At 37.5% G+C, this 13,544-nt stretch overlaps 1 protein-coding gene across 2 annotated transcripts in view; it reads left to right on the forward strand.

Annotated features, from left to right (window-relative positions):
• The window catches only part of tube1 (tubulin, epsilon 1), a 43,715-nt gene that overhangs the window by 22,881 nt on the left and 7,290 nt on the right, over window positions 1-13,544 (forward strand). The window contains exons 6-10 of one of the 2 annotated variants that reach the window (XM_067417418.1): window positions 456-577; window positions 2,021-2,208; window positions 3,735-3,907; window positions 9,347-9,487; window positions 10,777-10,917. In XM_067417418.1, the coding sequence (XP_067273519.1) occupies window positions 456-577; window positions 2,021-2,208; window positions 3,735-3,907; window positions 9,347-9,487; window positions 10,777-10,917 (765 nt within the window). The remainder of the gene's footprint in view (window positions 1-455; window positions 578-2,020; window positions 2,209-3,734; window positions 3,908-9,346; window positions 9,488-10,776; window positions 10,918-13,544) is intronic. The other variant, XM_067417420.1, reaches the window with a different exon arrangement.

Consider the following 13,544-nt stretch of genomic DNA (forward strand, 5'->3'; position numbering starts at 1 on the left):
ATAATATTTTACATTTATTATTGTTTTTACTGTATTTTGGATCAAATAAATAGAGCCTTTTAACAAATTTTACTGACCCCAAAGTTTTGAACAGTGTATATACCTGTTTTTTGCTTTGTTATTATGGGATATTTAGTGTAGATTGATGTGGAGAAAAAAATAAATAAAGCATTTTTATCAAAGGACTGGAACTTAACATGTCGAAGTGCACTGCAAGTGTGGAAAAAAACAACAAAGGGGACTGACTCTTTTCTGAATGCACTGTATACAATCGTTAGTTCTGTCCCTCTAACTTGTTTGGAATTTTTTTTTAAACAAAATATTGGACAAGCAGTATTATACGAGTGTGGATTTGATTTTATTAAGAGTGCTGTTCTTTTATTAACAACTTAATGTGATTTTAGTTATACATGTTTTTTTTGACTGTTGATCAGTGATTGTTCTATGACCCTTAGGGCTGTCGGACACCACACATATGGCTCGACCTACAGAGAGCAGATTGTGGATCAGGTCCGTAAGGCTGCAGAACACTGTGATTGCCTTCAGTGCTTCTTCCTCATTCATTCAATGGGAGGAGGTGAGCTTCTGATGACTGTCATGTTACCTGTTTTCAGATTTAAAGGGTCATGAAACCCCAAAACACTTTTTTTGAGATGTAAACAGATATGTATAGGCTGCACATCATTGAAAACACTAAGGGTACTCATTAATGGTATTCATATGTGAAAATAGTTATTTTTGCATTTTTCAGAGCGATTTCTGTCTTCCGGTTTGAAAAGCTTAGTCGGAGCAACGTCACAAATGCTGACGTCGGCACAGCCTTTTCGGCCCAAGTATGGGCTGCTGGGCACATGCTGACGTCGACCGCTCCGAGCCATTCTCGATATATATTCATGACATAAAGCTCATTCAGTCCAATCCCTGCGCTGTAGTATGCATACAAGATAATTTAGTTAATATGCATGAGACAGTCACTTCTGTCAGGCTCGTCTTACATCATTATTGTAGAGATATGGTGGGGAAGTTTTGGAAGCAGCGTGCGGAAAAGTCACGGAGGAAAGCTAGGCGTTGTGCTGATACGAAGTAACGTAAAGGGCGCCGAGCGAGCTGTAACCGGCGCCGTCTGTGGTAAAAAGGCTCGGTAAAGTAAAATTCACCTGAGGAATCGCACGCCGAACCTGCAAGCGTTGACTATCTATGTCAGGAGTGCAAAATAACCAATCTGTAATTTCTAGGCTAATGAACAAAAGCCACGTCCTCTCCGTTGTATTTGTCGTCACAGCCATGCACTAAACCGCATGTGTTCGGGCTCTTAGTGAAACTGTGCATATTTGGACAAATATAGACTTAGCTGCCGAGTGATAGACAGCGCGGATCATCACGGCAACCCAGCGCGCGTCGCTCTGTGCTTCAGATGCACGGTCGAGACTATAGCCTCAAACCCCTTCGCTTTTACCCCGATCTAAAATTACACATCTCTATCACATCGCATGTTGGGTGGTTCACGTTCTCTTATCACGTCGGCGCGTTGTTCATCTTGCCAAACAGCGTGCATATTTGGACAAATATAGTTTTATCACGTTTGCAAAATATTTCGTCATGCAGAATAACATTTATCTTCATTTCTCACTGAATTATGCTGGTTTGAACTTTGAAGAGCTGAATGATTTGCGATCTCTGCTGCACGCCACTCATAGCTCTCTCATTCGCTGTACTCATCCCTCATTTAATCTCACTGTGGTAGACTATGCCAACGTGAACCAAGAACATGTCTCAGAACCGCTGTAACTGCTGCTATTGGTATCGCTAATCTTAATGCACCTATTGACACTCCCCTATTTATGCAAACATTCCCTCTTTCCACACAATACCATCCCACCTTTTCACAGTCGACCACTCCCCTTTTAACAAGCTTTTTCAAATCGAAGGTGTGAAAAAACACCGCTGCAGCAGGAGGGTTTCATGACCCTTTAATGCTTGAGAAACATGGGGTAACCTAAGCGTACGTTTGTGTGTTTAGGGACTGGTTCGGGGTTGGGCACGTTTGTGTTAAAGCTTCTTGAAGAGGAGTTCCCAGAGGTATGTCGTATTGTCACATCCGTTTACCCGACAGCTGAAGATGATGTCATCACCTCTCCCTACAACAGCATCCTAGCTATGAAAGAACTCACAGAACATGCAGACTGTGTCTTGCCAGTAGATAATCAGGTAAGGATTAATTTCAAGGGTATCTAGAACTTAAAATTGTCATTCTTTACCTACTCCCATGTTTTTCACTTTTGATTTTGTTTTGTGGAACAGATGTTAGCCAGAATGTTCACACTGCTCTTTTACATACAATGAAAGGAAATGGGCACAGATGTTTGCAAGCTCCAAAAAAGAAGAAAAAAAGAAAGAAATAACATAAAGAACCTCTGAAGTTCCTATCTAAACAACATTATAATTTGTAATTACATCCTTCCCTCTTCCAGCTCTCGAATACTATTTGTGGTCATGTAAATTTCAATAAGTATGTGAAGACACAATGCACCGGATTTTAACAACAACAAGTTGAATATGTTGACATGCCAATTAATTGTAAACATAGGTAGGAATGCCTGCAAAGAATTTCTGCCTGCCACACCTCAGGCAGTGCCATTAGGGCTGGCTGCAGAATCATCAGCCGGTAGCAACCTGAAATGCGGTTTCCACCACCCTCTGAAGCCAGCCCTAGGATCCTTCTCTACACCACACCTTATCCTTTCTCTGGAGCCAGAGCCATAAACTCCCTTTCTCAACAAGATAGCACGGCACAATCAATTCAACCATAACCAAAGCGTTTCTGTCTTTTTAGGCAGTTTCTATCATAAAAACTGCCTAAAAAGACAGAAACGCTTTGTCTAACATCCATTAGAATACATGGAGGGGTGGGGGTTATGAGCTATACCCCCCCCCCCCCCCCACACACACACACAATAATTTCAGTAATTTCAAGTTTTTTAAATAAGTTTGGTTTTGGTTAGTGGTTTGATTCTATATAAACAGGGATGTGATGTCATGATTGACAGCTCCTCTGAGGCACCAACAGATTTTTTAATTACTTCTTTTGGCCTGTGTATTCACAACGAGTACAAATAGCGATTCAGATTAAGACTAGGCGATTTCCTAGGCAGATACTGACTTGGGACTATATTATGGGGAAGCACTGCTACTTGGGTGCAGAGATATCACGGCTCTCATCCTCATGTCCTCTGGCTAATGAGCAGTCAAAATGTGCTGCGTGATATCTCTGCGCCAAAGTAGCATTGCTTCGCCTGTGCTTCCCCATTATATAGTCCCAAGTTATTATCTGCCTAGGAAATCGCCTAGTCTCAATCTGCATTGGTATTTATACTTGTTGTGAATACGCAGGCCACAAGAAGTAAATAGGTGTTGGTTTTTTGTGCTATTTTATCACTTTTACTCAGGACATGCTAGCTGAATCATTAGTTGGGTTTGTAAATAACAAAATTATAGTTTTTAAGTAGAAAATATTTATGTGAAGAGATATACCGTAGTAACCACCTCCCCAAGACAATATCATAATCCGTGTCTTACTTTAAACATCATCAACTGCAAATTTAGGGGACATCGCCAACCCTAATTGATGTAACTTTTCCTTTTGTGTACAAACATATTGGATCTTGTACAGTTTTGGAATGTCTTGAGGGTGAATAAATCATAATAATTGTATTTTTTCTCTACTATTATTCTAGTCTCTGGTGGATATTGTTGGTAAGATACAACATATGTCCAACACTGGCAAACCAGGCTGTACCATCAAGAAGGACTGTACCATCATCTCTGGACAAGGAGGGGTGGTGAAGGTTGAAAAACCTTTTGATGCCATGAACAACATTGTGGCCAATCTACTTCTTAATATCACCAGGTACTAAATCATGTGCTAAAAATGTCACCTTTATTTGTATAGCACTTTTTACAAGTCCAATAACATCAGTTTTCTCCAGAGTTCTGTGAATTCTGTTGCATTATTTTCCTGTTAACACTGTGAAGCTGCTTTGAAACAATTGGACTTGTAAAAAGCACTATATAAATAAAGGTGAATTGACTTGACTAAAAATGGGAAATGCTTGTGCTTTATGTAGTTGTAAAAAATGAAGTGAAACCTACATTAGGTATTAAAAGAGAAGTACATAATAAGAGGTATGCTTTTTACACAAAAATAATCTTTTAAAGATCAATCACAGGAATTATTTTATGCATAATAATTGAGATTCATAGAAATTAGATGCATTTCACTCCTAACTTACACCAGAATATACCATTTATCTTGTTTGACATTAATTGACATTAAATCACTACTTGAGTCTAAAAACACGTGGAAAACACCGGCCATGCTGCTTTCTTCTTCTTTCAAAAAGCGATCGGGAGCACGGACTCCCATCCTGTGGTGTCTGCCATTGCTTAACAATCATAAGCCGCATTCTCCATGCTGACGAGTAAGTTTCAGCAAAGGATAAATGGATTTCCATGTTACTAGATCATGTGTGCTGATACTAGACATATTTTTATGCAGATGAGGAGAAAACCCAGCCTGTACAGCTATCATCAGCTGTTCGTCTGTTTTGGCTGAGCTTTCATTGTTGTTATGGAAAGGGTGGAACTGCTTCTTGTCACTTGACCTGCGACGCACTTGCAGCATTCTGAGTTTTTTATTTATTTATTTATTTATTTTTTATCTGGAAAAACATGTACGTCTTCATTTAAAAATAATGAACTTGAGCATGTAAAAGACGTGATTTGAACGATCTGAAGGCGCAGCACAGTAGGGCTGCAACTATCGATTCTTTATGTAATCATTTCATCTAGCACTTAATTGATTGATTAATTGGATAATAATTATTTTTTTCTTTATTAAAGAACAATACTAAATATATAAAAGAAAATAAGACGGGTATCTTAAAATTAACATCTAATTTGTTTTCTTTTTAGAAAAAAAATGTTTTTTTGCCGAAATTGCATACATTAATAACTGTGAAACTAAATAATTTTAACACATACATACAAATTGCAATATTATCTAAAAATCTATTTCAAATTACTTTAAAAAGTACATTAATAACTGTGAAACTAAATAATTTTAACGCATACATACAAATTGCCATATTATATTATATAAAAATCTATTTCAAATTACTTTAAAAAGTACATCAATCTAAAACTAAACCTACAACCAAGAAACCAAAATAATAGTAATATAAATAACAATAATGCCTAAAGATTGTATTTATGTTGTGCAACTTTCATGTTTCAGCTTCAGCTCAGGCATGACATAAGCCTTTACTGTCTTCTGAAGGCTTTGTGGCTTTTGTAAGAAGCAAAATTGTACAGGAAGGTAGCTTGAAATAAGAACAAGAGTATGGATGGGCGTAATGATGCGCGGATCAGCTCTAATTTCACCGAATTCACTGTTAAAAACAAACCATCCATAAGCACCCGACTGTCACATCTTCAAAATCTCAGTGTTAAGTGTGATATCGTCACATATTAGCTACACTGAAGTAGGTTGCTTTAAAAAAAACTTATTTGGCGAAATTACATTTCATAACCTAAACCAGGGTTGACAACCTATATACATCACACAGAGGAGTAACCACTGGAACGTGAGCAAATGCGAGAGATGTGTTTGTATATTGAAATAAATTATAACGCACATACAGATGTTCATTTTGAGCTAATCATTCATCATTTTAACACAGCTTGTTTTATTAAGTTAGTAGCTATAAATAATATTAAAGTGTGATATTTAAATGACACAAATCAATGAAAGCACGAGCGCTGTGCATCACGCGCGTTACAACACTTGTTCTGATGTTTGTTACAACTAGGGTTGAGAGCATTTTAATGGTGTATTTCGAAGATATTATCAAATGTATATATGGTCTCATTAAAGTTCCCACACACATCACAATATGATCCATGTGCAAAGCTGCAAACTCCATCACATTCATGCGTTTTAAGTTGCTTGTATCTCTTCAGCTGGTGCGCGAATCGCCGCAAATTGCTGCAAATTAAACTTAAATGTTCAGCGTTGCATCCTGAAGCTCAACACACAGTTGTCTTCATTTATAAAAAATAGCAAAACTAAATGATATCACCAGTGCTAATGCCACTCTCTCTCGCATTGCAGTCTTTGATCTCGACATGAACTGAAAACGAAAATTAAAGGTCGCATTCTTTGCGATTCCATCTTTCAAACTTTAGTTAATGTGTAATGTTGCTGTTAGAGCATAAATAATACCTGTAAAATTATAAAGCTCAAAGTTCAATGCCAAGCGAGATATTTTATTTAACAGAAGTTCCCTTTCAAAGCCTACAGCGAACGGCCGGTTTGGACTACACCCCTGCACTTCCTGCTTTATTGACGCAACTAAAACCGTTTGTTGACGAACCCTCCGCCCACAAGAACACGCAAATTCGGGGGCGTTGTCCTTTTGCTCTTGCAGGTCGAGAATAGGAAGCGTTGTTTTTGTAGAGTGCGTTTGTCGCCATGCCATTGAAACGCTGTTATTTTCATCCCGGAGACAAATCACCTTTGTTTGGCCTTCCCACGGACGCTGTACGGAGAGATCAATGGCTACAGTTTAGGTTTAACTCGTTTCTGGAAAATTATAATCACAATTTAAAACTATGTGCAGCACATTTTGCTGAAGACTGCTTCCTCAATCTCAATCAGTTTAATGCCGGATTCGCAGAAAGATTATTCTTAAAAGATGACGCAGTTCCCTCTTTGTCTGGAGAAGGCGTTGTTTATGGTGCACAACCAGTAAGTGTATTTTATTATTTAAGCTGGTCCGTTTAACAGTTTATGTAACTCATTACACAAAGTGCAACACTGTTTAGCTTTGTTAACTAGTTAAATGGTAAATGAAACTAATCCGAAAAATTTAGCATATAAAAGTGTAGTAATTAATTCAGACACCATCGATTGTTGGTGTTTGTAATGATCAGTTTAAACTACTGAATAGACAGCTTACCATTCTGAAACATCCAGTAAAAGTTTTTCCTGAGCAGGTTGTAATCGATCCTCTTCGATATTCTCCGGGTCTGATTCCGACTCAAATTGATAAGGCAATATAGACATTTTTGCAATAACATTGAGCGCGCATATCTACCCGTTATGGTAAGACGCGGGACCTTTCCGGGCAACGTGCGCTAAGCTGCTGTACAATCACAGCACGGGAAGTGCTGGCCTAATCAGAACTCGTTACGTATTTCTGAAGGAGGGACTTCATAGAACAAGGAAATCATCAGGCGTTTTTAGGACAGAGGAAACAGCGGTATACAGATAAGTAAATTGTGTGAAAAATACTGTTTTTTTACACGCAAAACATGAACTGCACACTGTAAACATAATCAAAGCTTCGAAAACACGCGAAGAATGGGACCTTTAAAGAACGACACTCTTTCATCGCGTTTTACCTTGAAATGAGCGTTCCGTATCTTTATTAAAATCAACACAATAAGGATTTCTCATCCACCTGCAATGCTTTGGATGTTTTCCCACCTGAACCACGGATATAACTGCAATCCGCTCATACTCCGAGTCCTTAAACAAAACAATTTTTTTTTGCTAAATCCGTGTGTAGTTAAATGGACTAAACAAAGCGTCAAGGCAGATGATTTTGTAAAATCACTTTATATCAACTTGTTTATTGGACTCTTGTCACATTTGCAATCATGTCAATACCCGGAGCAACAGGAGTCTCATGTTATATTGCTTAAAGATGCAGTCCATAACTTTTTTGGGCTCTAGCGGTTAATAAACCAAACTACATGCATCTTGCGTAAGAGTCACGAAAGTACTGGGCTAATCCGCAGCAGTGTGACCCAAACCGGTCTAAAATAGTCAGAATGTGAACACTTATCATATGTGTAACAGAGTGATTCAGGATAAGACAAAAACACAGTTTGGAAAATGGATTCATGATGTAGTCACTCATTTACATTTTTAACTCAAAAAAGTTTAATTTCTACTAGCCTAGAAATCTAGACGCACCCTAGCGGCAGCAAATCTAATCTGCCCCCGAGTGTCGTCTAGCAACTCTCAATACCCTTCTGAGCTGTAATCGCCTAACTCTTGCCGGGCCAATCACATCGTGTATTGAGTCGGTGGGCGAGGCCATAATGACGACGGCCGAGTTGCGTTTGCGTGCTTCTAGTAAACACAGAAACTGGCAAACGGCAGTCTTTCGAATCAGCTTTCACCACGACTCTGGAAGACTTGGAGTTAAGCTTTTCTCTGAGAAAAGAACAAAGAACGGCACTGAAGTCATTCTTAAAAAGGGAAGATGAGTTCGGAGTTTTGCTGACAGGATACGGCGAATGTTTAATCTCTCAACAAGCTCTGTTTCACCTTCATTGCTCTGGTTGGTTGTAGCGCTATCCTATTGCGTATTATCCTGCCCCTCGGATTGAGCCCTGTCAATGGTGAGTTTCCAGACCAATCATCTTGATGTGGGTCTGGCTTGTCAGGCTAAATTTCTACTGCTTCTATTACACTTTTGCGGGAACCAATCACAGACTGGCTTATCCACCTGGCGGGTTTCACACAATGACAGATAGAGAAATTATGGGTTATTGCCTTTTAATCATGCCTCTTGTGGTCTGATTAGTTGAAGGACTATCCAATCCTCTTGTGGTCTGATTAGTTGAAGGGCTATCCAATTGCGTACATTCAAATAATGCTCATTGATCACACCTCTTGTGCAGTAGAAAATACAGAGCAGACTCCCCAGGCAATTGTTCAATTTTAAATTGATCTTGGTCTGGTGATAGCCAGACATTTTTTTGCCTCCAAAATGGATACAATTAATTTGTATTACTACATTTGGATTATCATAACCTTGTTTATGATAATACAAATGTAGTATTTTCAGTTATTTTGATTGCAAAGAAACATCAGCAGCATGATGCAGTCTGGTAAGTATGCATACATCCCACCTATTTCACCTTGTACACTATCTTTGAAGGGTAGTCTTGCATATGTTTTTTGCACTTGCTCTGCTGACTGAAGCAAAGTCTTTGAAGGCACAAAAAGCAGCCAATCGCAGTCCAAAATGTAACTGTTGCTTAGTGTTGATGCATTTTTGGAGTTGTACTTTTTATTCCGACTGTATTATACATTAATTCCTGAAAATTGATCAGGTCATTGCATCAGTGCGACTAAATATTTTTTTCACAGTCACACGCAGTTATTTTTGATTGTATTGTATGTGCAGTTCGATTTTTTTTGTTGTTGTTCTTTTCTATCTTTTGTTAAGATATTTGATTACTATTTAATTCGATTTGATTTCTTCTCTTGGAGTTCAGCACGTTTTGAGGGCTCTCTCAACATGGATCTGAATGAGATAGCCATGAACCTTGTACCGTTCCCGCGGTTACACTACCTTGTACCCAGTCTGACTCCTCTCTACACACTTGCAGATGTCAACGTACCACCACGCAGGTTTGTTATTATACATTTGCAGTCATTTTTACCCAGTTATATCTTCAGTACTTGCAGTATTAGCTGTGTGAACAGCCGCACACACAGAGAGTTGCGTTTTGAGCAGACATAAAAAAAGTAAGTAATAAAACATAAACAAAACCATAACATAAAGTCCAGGTCCTCTCTCTTCCTTTACTGATGTCGCTATCCTTATATTCCTCCGAGCTCCCTCATAAGAGAACTCAAGACCAGTGAGGCTCGCAGGTGACGCTCATTCGCTAACACGTCCCCTGTCTCGCTCGCTCCCTCCCATGTCTCTCGCTCGTCCACCTTGCCACATATGTCAAATAGCAGTCTTGGCAAACATTTTGTAAACTTAGGTGGTTATTGCTTAAGTGAACATAAATAGTTGAGAGAGAAACTGTGCATCATAATATTGGATCCATGCATTCTGTCTTAAAGTGAAAAGGGACTTATAAATACCTGCTGCCGTCTAACACCACGTTCACACATACTCTTTTTGCAGTACGTATGTGGAGAGCATTTTCTTCTGTGCCCATGTTAACAGGTTAGAATGTTTACACATTCTATGAAATGTGATGAAAAATTTATTTTTAATATGTTTAAATGTTTTGCCACTTGCTTGAGCAACGTCCAAGTAATGCATTGAATAATATGTTTAAATGTGAATACGTCTATGAAACATTGTATAACTGTATAGTGTACTAAGAGAATCACAATGCTAAAAACATTTTTAGTAATAACTTCTGGGTTTTAAATAAATATAATGAATAAAGTGAATTGAATTACCACAGTTACAAGTTCAATTCACATTTATTTGTATAGTGCTTTTCACAATACATAGTCTTTCAAAGCAGCTTTACAGAAAATGCATGTTTCTACATTGTATCTTCAGCTGGTGCACGAATTGCCACAAATTAAACTTAAATGTTCAGCGTTGCATCCTGAAGCTCAAAACACAGTTGTCTTCATTTAAAAATAGCAAGACTAAATGATATCACCAGTGCTAATGATGCTCATGCGCAGCATATACAGCCAGTTTATGGCTCACTTCAAACGTATCATATGTGAAAGCACAATAGCCTGTGCGGTTTCTGCACTGCATAAACACTGCAAATGAAGAATGAAGAGTCAATAGAACGAAAAGTGTATTGTGACAGCTCATTTAGAGCTGAACTCTACAGGACAGTGACCCTCCAGGACTGAATTTGAAAAACTGCCACAGAAGCCTTAGTGTCTTATGTCATCATCAAGTGAATAACTGAATGCTGTGCTGTGTTCTGTAGGCTGGATCAGATGTTCTCAGATGCATTCAGTAAGGAGCATCAGCTGATCAGAGCCGACCCCAAACACAACTTGTATCTGGCCTGTGCTCTTATGCTGCGTGGAAACGTTCAGCTGTCCGATCTGCGCCGGAATATTGAGCGGTTTGTCTTGTCCCATACTTAAATTCCATAATTTTGTTTACTGTCCACATGCAGCTGGTCTCTAAGGCAGGATCCTAACCTCTACATAGGCACTCGCACATGTTCCTCGTGAACTGATTCCAATAAATCCTGTTTACACCTGGGGCTTATGCCATGAAGCCCGTTTAGCTGGATAGCCAGATATGTTTAAGCTTAGGTTTAAGGTACCATTAAATTGGTTTGGCTTTTAGCATTGTTCATCTCCATAGTAACTTACGCTCCACGGCTTTCCTGCTCCAGGGCAGGTTATGTTCTGGATAAGAGATCTCAAACTGAATTTGGACCAATAAGCTGTGAGTAAAGTGACACACCTCTGATGCAATAAAGTCACTCCCCCTGTTTCTACTCCCAATTAAAGGTCACTACATAGCAGATGGTTTTTAAAGACTAAAGTGTTTGGCTTTTAACAATGCTTATTTATAATAAAAATAATTTTTAATGATTAAGATATAATTTATGTAATTATTATACACTTACTCAATTACACATGTATAATTTTAAATAATCAATCATTAATCTGCATTTTTTTTAAATTTATATAAATAGCCAATATAAAGGTCATACAAATTAGCTTTAAAATCAATAAATAAATCTGTATAAATTACTACATGTGAGCTTAAATGTTCAATTCTCTATATATCAACTAAACTAACTTCATGACTTTTTCTTGCGCTGACGTAGTAAGATTTTTCTTTAAGTTGTCCTCTTTCATAGACAGTTCTTTTCTTCTTGCTGTGTAAATTTGTGTAAATTCTTAATATTTTTCAATCATGAAATATTCTGGAGAAGAGATAAATTAATCTCAGTTCCACTGATCCAGAGCATGCAATTGGCTGTTCCCTACTGATGTCACAGACTTTGATCCTGAATTTAGGAGTTTAGCTGAGTTGACAGAGAAAGCTGATGATCAGTATCATGGGATCAACAAAGCCCAAATATATTGGTTTGGTTTTGTCGACTCAAAACTAATCCTGTAACCTTGAGTTTGTTAAACTACCATCATTGTTATAGGCCCCTGGAATCACATCCATTATTTATTTATTTTTGACAAAGAGTGTATTACCGATTTTACCAATACCGATTTTAACAAGCAGTTATTTGCCAATTCCGATACCAGTATTTGTCACTTGCCTTCTTATTTAAAGTTTTGTCATTAAAATAGATAGTGTTTTGATCATGTTTTAAATCAGCAAAGTAAAAATAAAATAAAAACATACATTAACTTAGCTTACTAGCTAGTTTATTGCAGCATTATCAAAAAAATTCAAAAAGGGATTCATTTAACATTCAGCAGGCAAACATAAATGCATCAATACAACAGAATAATGATACATATGAAATAAAGTGCGTTTTAGGTATGTTTAACAGTTTCAGGTATAGAAATAAAGTAAACAAAATGTTAAATAACACTGCATATTTTTTACTGTATAAATTAAATGCATATATTAATATTGCACAACACTTTTATTATTAATTAAGAGGTAGCTAAATTTTACTCTTGACGGGTTGCCATGAATACCTTTAAGTTTTTATGTGTGTTTATGATATGATGATAGATTGTTGAATGAAATATTCAGAGGTGGACAGTAACTAAGTGCGTTTACTTGAGTACTGTACTTAAGCACACTTTTTAAGTATCTGTACTTTACTTGAGTATTATTTTTTCTCGAAACTTGACTTCACTACATTTGAAAGACAAATGTCGTAATTTTTACTCTACTACAATTCTATCAAGGTCCTCGTCATCGAAAATCATTTCTGTAGCAGCTTTGAAAGTCAGTGTATGATTTTTTTTCTTTAAAAGGTGTTTGGTTTTTGCAGAAAGCCTATTAGGAATCACACCTGTAGGGTCGCGTGAAGATCAGAGATTTCCCAGCATTTTTTGAACACTGATCAAGTTTATAGCAAAATGATAGAAAACGGATGTCAAAATCTTCATTTTGGCGAGTATTCACGTAAAGTTGATTATGTCTTAAGTGAATGCAAACAGTTGGGAGAATATCAGATGTGTATCAGTGTATTGGATCCGTGCATTCGGCCATAAAGTTACAGCAGCTTTGTAAAGAGCTTTGTAACTTATATATAAGTATTTAAATGAGTTTAAGTAAGTCATATGCTAGCATGGCATCACTGACTGGCTTAAACCATGATGGCATATTGTGCATTTGTACAACAGTTATAAAATAATGCTTTGACATAAAAAAGGACATTTATTTTTAATACTTAAGTACTTTGGAAAAAAAATACTTCTGTACTTTTACTTAAAGGTGCCCTAGAATGAAAAATTGAATTAACCTTGCCATGGCGAAATAATAAGAGTTCAGTACATGGACATCACATACTGTGAGTCTCAAACATCATTGCCTCCTACTACTTATGTAAATCATTTATATGCACGCCCCCAACATTTTCATCTGTCCAAACATGTGCATTGTCAGGTGGAAATGGAGCGAATCATCAAAACAAGCTGCTCGCGTGGACACACGTCATGTTCCAGGCTGTTCAGGAGACTTGTCTACCCTTCCCACAGATAAAAAATGTCAACAGTCATGGTTTATGTGTATAATCGGATACCACAACAATTTAAT

The sequence above is a fragment of the Pseudorasbora parva genome, chromosome 15, assembly GCF_024679245.1.
Source record: "Pseudorasbora parva isolate DD20220531a chromosome 15, ASM2467924v1, whole genome shotgun sequence".
Lineage (NCBI taxonomy): Eukaryota > Metazoa > Chordata > Actinopteri > Cypriniformes > Gobionidae > Pseudorasbora > Pseudorasbora parva.